This window comes from Streptopelia decaocto (genome assembly GCF_964273445.1).
Source record: "Streptopelia decaocto genome assembly, chromosome: 13".
Taxonomy (NCBI): domain Eukaryota; kingdom Metazoa; phylum Chordata; class Aves; order Columbiformes; family Columbidae; genus Streptopelia; species Streptopelia decaocto.
This window is the reverse complement of record NC_138668.1, coordinates 3,391,483-3,400,478: the sequence shown is the minus strand read 5'-3', so window position 1 is coordinate 3,400,478 and position 8,996 is coordinate 3,391,483. Positions and strand designations below refer to the sequence as shown.

Here is an 8,996-nt window from a genome sequence, read left to right as displayed (position 1 = left end):
GATGTATGGACTCCACATACACTGGAAAAAACCTATAAAACCAACCTAATAAATGTGATTGAACTAGCAGGAACTCCAGGTTGAATGAAGCTGTTTGCAGTATGACCTGCCCATCTAGCGACTATTCCATGATGGCTTTTCCTCTCCAAATATAACCCCTCATTGCAAGTGCCCTTTTGGCTGCTACTGATAAAGCAGATCACTAAAGACAGGGGGTTTGGGGATCATATTCAGTCTTAAAAGTCTCAGGTTTCTAGGACCTCAAGATTTCTAATGGCCCTGCCAGAGGTTTTTTTTTTTGGGAGGAGTGTGTGCTTTGTACTGTTTTTAATGGGTTTTTTGTTTTGTTTTGTTATGTTTCCTAATAAATTCTTTTTATAAAAGGATTTTTCTGAAATAAATTCCTCTGTTTAGTCTGCAAACAGCAAGTGGGAGAAGACACTAGTGCTCGGTATGAATAAACAGCCATCTCTCCTCCCTTTTTGGAGAGCAGACTGGATAATCTTTGTATGACCCAATGGATTTCTTGGGGGGAGCAATGACAAGGATAATAGATGTATTCGCATGTCAAGACAGACTTGGATATTTATTCTAAACAATTGCTACAGCAGCTTCTGGCAGAGACCTGGCTAGAAGCAGGAAAAATGAGATCTTGGCCCATCTGCAGAGCATCCCTGGCTCTAACATTCAAAATGAAGAGGAAAAAAAATCCTTCTGGGTAAAGGATTAATTTCTTTTTCTCTGGGTTGTGTGTTTTGTGTTTGTGTTTTGTTTGTTTTTTTCTTCAGTAAGGCCAACTGCTTCCAAAAGCGGGATCACTGGCCGCAGTGTGATTCCTTTAGTAAATGCTGATGAAACCCTTTGCTCTCTGTGCTGTGGCTTTTTGTTGCCCTCCCCAAGAAGGGGCGAAAGAGTTTATCACCGTTGAAAGGAAAACAGTGCCCTCTCTTGTCCCTTCTCACCGCTGCCGCTCACACCCAGCAGCACCGGTTGTGCACCAACATCAGAGCGTTAAGAGATGGGAACGGAAAATCACAGAACCCCAGAGTGTCAGGGGTTGGAAGGGACCTGGAAAACTCATCCAGTGCAATCCCCCCATGGAGCAGGAACACTCAGATGAGGTTACACAGGAAGGTGTCCAGGCGGGTTGGAATGTCTGCAGAGAAGGAGACTCCACAAGCCCCCTGGGCAGCCTGGGCCAGGCTCTGCCACCCTCACCGGGAAGAAGTTTCTTCTCAAATTTAAGTGGAACCTCTTGTGTTCCAGTTTGAACCCATTGCCCCTTGTCCTACCATTGGTTGTCACCGAAAAGAGCCTGGCTCCATCCTCCTGACACTCACCCTTTATATCTCTGTAAACATTAATAAGGTCACGCCTCAGTCTCCTCTTGTCCAGCTCCAGAGCCCCAGCTCCCTCAGCCTTTCCTCCCACGGGAGATGCTCCACTCCCTGCAGCATCTTGGTGGCTGCGCTGGACTCTCTCCAGCAGTTCCCTGTCCTGCTGGAACTGAGGGGCCACAACTGGACACAACATTCCAGGTGTGGTCTCCCCAGGGCAGAGTAGAGGGGCAGGAGAACCTCTCTGACCTACTGACCAACCCCCTTCTAATACACCCCAGGAATGTTCCACCCAAGGGTGTGGGTTACAGTGGGGGACACCCAATGTGTGATACAGACTTTTGGGGGCTAAAATGCTCCATCCCTCACGTGGTTTGTGACAGGGACAACCTGGTGCTCGGTGCTGTTGGGAGAGCTGGGAGCATTGCTGGTGGTGATGGCTGGTGGCATCTCAGCCCTGGGAGCAGGGTAAAGGCTTGGGCCCTTTTTGCTCCTGCAGGAAATAGGATGTCTCCGTGGCTATTGCATGAAAAATGAGCTCCTATTAAACCATTCCCTGAAATGTCTCCCTTGGTCATTTCATGAAGTTGTTTTTATTTTTTAGTAACAGCCACCAAGAGACTGGAGAAACACGGGAATGCAAATAAATAAGTACAGAAAAATACTCTAAGAAGGCATTTTAAATATAAGCCTTCATTTTTTCAAGACTGTTCTAAACAGGAAGATGGAAACAGAAGTGGATTTGATGGGTAACATGACAACTAATATTTAAAAGTCATATTTCAAGGCTGTGATTCCCAAAGATTACAGCTTGAAAGAGAGCTTCCTTGCTAACTGATGGAGTGTTTCCTTCCAGATAGAACAATTTACCTGAGGTAAACAAATTATAGATAGAACAAATTATCTGAGGTAAATAAAACCTACCCGTTAATTATATTTTACAAGTCCAGCATGGTAACAAGGCGGCACAGGCATCACACATGTAGTTCTACAGGATCCTGGGCAGCAGAACACACGTTCTGTGCTCATCTTAGTGATGAGCAAGACTGAGTTTCCATGCTCTGCAATTGCCTAAGTAAAATAAACCAATGTGTAAGCAAAGCCAACACCTGAACAAAACTAAACCCGGAGTAACAACAATGTGGACTACAATGGAACAGAAATGCCTTTGTTCAGAACAACAGGTCCTAAAGGAATCACACCTGAGCTTTTATTTCAGCAGCAGCCAGAAGAAAAGGGCCACGCAGCCAACTCAGCAGGTCCCCAGCAAGCTCAGGCTTTTTAGTTGCAGATGGCTCTGAGAAAAAAAGGAATAGTCTCTTCTCCCTGCTTTGTACGGATTGTGCTGCTCCCCGTGTTGTCCTTCAGTGGAGCAGTGGCCACAGAGCCCATTGCCCTCATTCCCTATGGTTTCCTTGCTTTTTTTGCTCAATGTGGTATCAGATCAGCCCCAGGGAGTAACTGCACCTTACACCAATTCAGATCTGGCATTATTCAGGAGATATGGAGCTACTCATACTATGCTTTCCTTTGGAGCAAACTCTTTGGTGTTCGTTCTACTTTCTACTGGTTTATGTTCCTAAATCCTTGGTGGCCCTTTAAAGGCTCCTCCTGTAGCACCACCTCTCACGTTGGATAAGCGCCGTTAAGATTCCAACAGTATTTGCATTGCTATGTCACATGTATATAAAACAAGGTGTTTAAAAATACGTAATCTGATGCAGGAAATAAAAAAGCAGAAAGAAAACAGATCAGAAAGTCACGTAGATGATCTTGTTTAAGAAACAAAAAAAAACCCTCAGACTGCAAACAAATTTTTGTCAGTTCAGTGATTAAAGCAAAGTCCATATGGCTTAAGAGAGCAGTCAAAGTGCACAGAAGGCAGTGGGGTTTTTGTTTGCTTTTTAGTAAACTCCACGTCATCCTCTTTGGAGCCCCTTCTCCATCCCACACACATCCTACCCAGGTGCAGAGACGGGGATGGCTCACAGGGTTTTGGCTCAAGCCCGCGTCTCTGCATTTCCCTTGCCATCTAATGAGCTGTGGATCATTATCCCAAACTCAAAAGCCCTTAAGCACACCCACTGGAGTATTTGGTTTTGATTTTATTTGTTTTTCATTCTGGAGCCTTTGGAGAGGAACAGCAATCCAGCGCCAAAGCCATCCAGAATCCGTATGCACCGAGAGCAGCAGCGCTCAGAGGCCGTGCCGAAGAGCAAAAGCAGTTCCCAGGTCGTGTGCCCTGTCCAAGAGGCACTGAGAGGTGACAGCAAGGCCGAGCTTGCCCTTGGACCTCACCCTCTGCAGGTGAGGTGCCACCAGGCTACTTCCAACCAGCCCCCACGAGTAGGAACAGGCAGCCACTGTAATCAACACCACATTTCAACAACCTGCCGTGAAGACACCATCACCCAGCGCCACAGATGTCCCACATCCCTCCAGAGAGGACAGGGACAATCTGCAATAGTAACAGTGCCCACACGTGCCCTGATGAGCTGTTAGCAAGCAGCAGGACACCTGGCTAACCTGCACCTACCCGGGGGGAAATGCCAAATGCCGGAGCGGCAAGAACTTGCCTACTTCCAAATTCGCCTTTCCAACTCTTGCGGTAAAAAGTCTGGTGATCCAGGACCGTTCATAGGTCCAAGGGCTGGACTTGGATTCTTTAAACCCCTGACAACTTCCTCGCGAGTAAACAAATTGCTGCTAAGCATGACAGACTCAGGAAAAGGATAGGAAAGAAGAAAACAAAAAGGGAGCTATACAAAAGGATGAAAAATAAACTGAAAATCTCCTCTCTTCTTTCCAAAGGACAGAGCTTCCAGTGCACAAAGCCTGTAAACCTGCACAAGGTAATTCATGACCCCAAAGCTTGAAAAACCTGGTTAGCTTTATCTGGAGACACTTTGTTGCTTCTCCCAGATATGAAGCTGAAGAATCAATAAAAGGCACCTGTGGACACCAAAACTCACCCAGTCTGTGTGACGTGGCTTTGTACTAAAAAATAAAATCAAAGAAACCCAGCGACCGTGTACTTTTTACAGACCAATAAGCAGCACTGCAGAGTCTGGGCGAGAAATGATGCTCAACTCCTATTGACAGGGCAAGATAACTTTGATGATCAAAAACCTCGTCAATTAGTAGACTCTCTAGCTTGTCACTGCAATCTTAATTGAAAGATTCCTCTGGCTTGCTGGGTTGCGTCCTTTTACTTTTAAAGAAATGACTAATTCAAATGGCACACGCGGTCCACGAGGGAGGAATAGGGCCACACCAAAAATAAAGTGACCTTGCATCTGAATTCTTCCCACTTGCTTCACCCACTGCCGCCTATCGTGCTCTTTTGAGCCATCTCTTCTTCTAAAGGCCCTGGAGTTGGAATATTTAAAGAATGCAGCAAGTCCCATTTGTACAAGAAAGAAAAGCAGGTCAGTAATTCAGAATAGATACACCAGTAGTGAGCCTAGAGCGGGCACAGTGACACGTCTGAGCCTAAGATGATCAGCCAGCGCTCCTGATCTGGGGAGCAGCAATGAGGAGAGAGGAGGTGTCTGCTTTTCATGTGAAAAGTTGTCCCTTTTCTGTGTTTTCCTGCTTGACCTTGATGACAGGGAAAAATTAAAAACAAGCAAACAGAGCAGAGAAAAAGGAAGAAAAAGGAGCCTGGGAGGTTTTATGTTTTCTCTTCAAATCACATCACAAAGTCACTCATTGCATCTAGGGAATTCACCTCCTTGTTTGGGAATGGGGGGACAGGAGGAAGGGAGAGAACGAAAGGGGGAAGAGAAGGGCATGGGAGCTGCTTCCTGAAGCAGTGTTACAAAAAGCAGTTAAAAAACCCCTACTATTCACAAGTGGTTAAAATCATCACTTTTCAGAATTCCTTTTTTTGTTTTTTTGTTTTTTAAACAAAGGTTCAGCTAGTTCAGCTCCATATTTTAGAGTTGATTGTCTTCAGAAAAACAAAACAAAACAACCAAACAAAGAAACAAAAAAAAAAACCCCAACCAAACCAAACCCCAGCCTCATTTGTGTTGCCATCCGTGCCTACCCTGATAGAGAAGTTACCCACAGTTCATCGCACCGGCCACGCACACACAGTCACTGCGACGGGTCCCTCCGAGCGCCGCCGGCGGTTCGGCTCCGTCCCCCAGCCCCGTCTCAGACGAAGGAGGAGAACCCTGTCACTGGAGTCCGGGAGCCGGGCGCGGGCTGTCCCGTCGGGGTGTACACCCCTCCTGAGCTCTGTGTCGTGATGACAGTCTGGAAATAGGGTTCTGTCTCGCTGGCGGCACATTCCTCGTATCTGTAGGATGCCGGGTGCTTCACCCCTTTCTGCTGCCGCTTCCATGAGTTGTAGTACGTGGGGTCGCTCATGTAATGGTTCACAAAGGAGTGCTTTGGCAACTCGTCTTCGTAATCCGAGTCAGTGGCCTGGAGCATCAGGAAAAAAAAAAATAGATTAGCCATTAGCATGCTATGATTTAGCCTGTTCCACTTTAAAAGAAAGCAGAGACAAGTTTAATGCTGCCGGCTGACAAAAGCTGTAATTTTAGGGTAGGATGGTTTGTAGTCCAAGTGTAAGACTTGCTGTACTGTAGGAAAGCACCATGTTCTGGTTTAGCCAGGCTTGGCTGCTACAGAGAGAGTCACCCGACAAACGCTGGTGGTAAGAGATGCAGAGAAATCCTTTCTAATTCACTGCAGAACGCTGCGGCGGGAGCTGGGGATTCCTGTTTTGACACAAGGTGCAGGGAAGTGTACAGACATCACAGGGAAACCAACAGCTTTCCATCACATCATCAAAAAGATTGCAATTACAACTGAGAACCTGCCTTCTGATGCAAGGATAGAAATAACATCTTCCAAACACGCTCCTGTTCCCCAGACGTGCGGCTGCTTGAGGTGGTCACATCAGGCCACATGCATAGTACTCTGGATTTGGCTTGCAAGCCTCGTTAAGTATTGAAACTTAGTTCTATCGCTGAAAGGGAATTAAGCGAAATCACAGGGATTTTTTTGGGCAAACAGCTCTATCTGTATGCTCCAGCTGATTGTTGGTGGTACAAAAGGTGCACGACCAATGGCGACAGAAGAAGAAGAATGCAAAATCTGGGAAAGAAGAACTGCTAGGCAGGGGGGGTTGTTTTCTTGAGATGGCTCAGGCACAGCCCCGTGTTCAGAGCGGATCTTACCCCTGAAACATTTATGCACGGTGGCTGGATGGCTTCAAAGCTCATATCAATATCAAGCGGGAGCTCTATTGAAATATAACCAGATAAGCTTTGAGCATCTGCCCCTCCTCTGAAGTGCTGCTGCTGTGATACAGCTGGAGGAATCACAGAGGGCTCGTACGTCTCCTCCGAGCACAGAGACCACGGCAAAGCCTTGGCCATGGTATCTAAGCGCATATTTTCCTTCTGTTCCCACCAGTAACAGCCACATCCCACACAGCACACAAACATTTACCCAGTCATTTCCATATCTCATGCCTTCTCTCAAAACCTCTGGTTTGAGCACGCAAAAGTTTTTATTCCTTTTTTCTTCCTCCCCTGATAATCTGCATAGCTGATTCTAAAGGCAATTAAATATCAAAGGAGTAGCTGCCTAGGACATACGAGAGAGAGATGGGTAAGTGCAGCTCGTAACTGTTGCTGCAATTAGTTTCAAAAGGTTGGTATCGTTCTGATCTATGCCACCACACAGCAAACACACATCCTTCTTGATCCTGCCTGCCACACAACTAGTCTCTCCTCCTCTAAAGCTCTTTTTTAATGGCCTCTGAAGAACAATCCTCAAATGCCTTGTGAACCACCGTTTGAAAAGGGCACCGCATCCATCATCCCATTTCTTTGCTTAGATAGCTTCTTCGATACTATTTCGTGCCCATTTTCCAGCACAGAGGGTGATGGACAGGTCTGAGAAATTTTTCTCAGAGTTTTCCAAAAGTCTGAGCAAAGCAGCTCTGCAAAATTGCCCTTCCACTACTCCCCATGCTTTGGCTCTTTCAGAATTACGTATTGTTTGACTGCTTTAAGAATGCAAAGCTTCAGGTGCCTTGACACGTAATTAATATTACAATAAAACCCTACCAGCATTTAATAATGATTCGAGAAGGAATTCAGCAAGTCTGCCTCCTAGGAAAAAACGCTCCTTTGCACCAGCTGCCAGCCTTGGGAAGCCAACACCCAGCTCCCTCCAAAGACTTTCCCAAACAGGTTTTTGCCTGGGATATGCCCAGATTTGGATCATTTCACAGCCGGGGGGTGCAGAGCGCAGCTCCAGAGCTCTGGCACCGCTGCGGGGAACCTCCTGCCAGCACTGCCCTGCCTGGTTTTGTAAGGGGCTCCAATAAGGTCCCTCTGATGAGCAGAGCGTGGCAGCAACAGCTCAGGCAAGCTGGTCCTTGGCTGCAGACACAACCAACTTTACTTGCAGACCAGAAGATCACCAAACCCTGGTTTCCTCCATTCTTATCAAGAAACAGGTTGTCACACTTTGGACCAGCCTCCATCTGCAAACATTATGCTGCAGCTCCATAGTCTGATGTAAAAAGCGCCTGGGAAGCTGGGGGATGATGTGGACATCCAGAAGAAAAGTCTCCGCATCCTGAGCAGAGGTAGGCGGCTACAGATCACTCAGCAGAGGCAGCACCTGACGGTGTGAACTCCTCTAGCTATTGCGATATAAGAAAGATGGGGGGCAGACTTTTTTAGAGGGGCCTGTTACAATAGGACAAGGAGTAATGGTTTTAAACCTCATGTCTTTACAACGAGGGTGGTGAGACACTGTCCCAGGTTGGCCAGAGAGGTGGTGGATGAACCACCCCTGGAGACAGCCCAGGCCAGGCTGGACGGGGCTCTGAGCAACCTGAGCTGGTGAAGATGTCCCTGTCATGGCAGGGGGGGCACTGGGGGAGCTGGGAAGGTCCCTTCAACCCAAACTATTCTATGATTCTGTCATTCTGTGATGTGCCCCCTCCATCAAAGGCTCAACGCTACCTATGCCTTTGTTGTGTCTTCTGAGTCCTTCCCTAATCCACCATCACTCTTACTGACTCACCACATTAAACCCCCTCATCCCACAAAGAAACAAGCCCCTGCTGAAAAGATGGATCACAGCTGGGTTGTGTTGTCTTAAACATAAGCACAAAGCTACCCACAAACTTCTAGCGGCTCCTTTCTGGTCTTCCTGATGTCCCCAGAAACATACAGAAACACAATGTCAACTAAAAACTTGGAAGCTCTGAGATGAAATGCTGAGAAGCAGCTGTATCCAGAAGACTGACACATTAGTTGATAGGTATAATAACATTGATGCAGCCTCTTGATTTCTGTCCACCACCAGCAGAAAAACACTCACCCACAAAACTAATAGAATTTCTGTACCTAAGCCAAGTTCTTCTGAGATTGCCAGAAGTCAACATAATAAAGAGGAGAAATACTGGGAAGGCTTTTAGGTGGGCTGCTGCCATTTGAAATACTGTGTCAGCTGGACTTGCCATGAACACAAAGAGGGAATTTAAAACAATACCACCTGCTGATAATCTGTCCACTAATTAGTCCATTACATCAAATGGAAGAGAATGCTAATTTGGTATAAATAAGGCCAGTGCCTTTCAGAAGCGACTTTCATGAGACACATACAACTGCACTAACA

The 8,996-nt window shown here is 46.6% G+C and overlaps 1 protein-coding gene across 1 annotated transcript in view; it reads right to left on the bottom strand.

Moving 5' to 3' along the window:
* Positions 1–1,478: 1,478 nt before the first annotated feature.
* The window catches only part of SDK1 (sidekick cell adhesion molecule 1), a 373,777-nt gene continuing 366,259 nt past the window's right edge, over positions 1,479–8,996 (bottom strand). Inside the window, exon 45 of the mRNA XM_082064834.1 lies at positions 1,479–5,771. Within this exon, the coding sequence (XP_081920960.1) occupies positions 5,499–5,771 (273 nt within the window). The 3' untranslated portion in view covers positions 1,479–5,498. The remainder of the gene's footprint in view (positions 5,772–8,996) is intronic.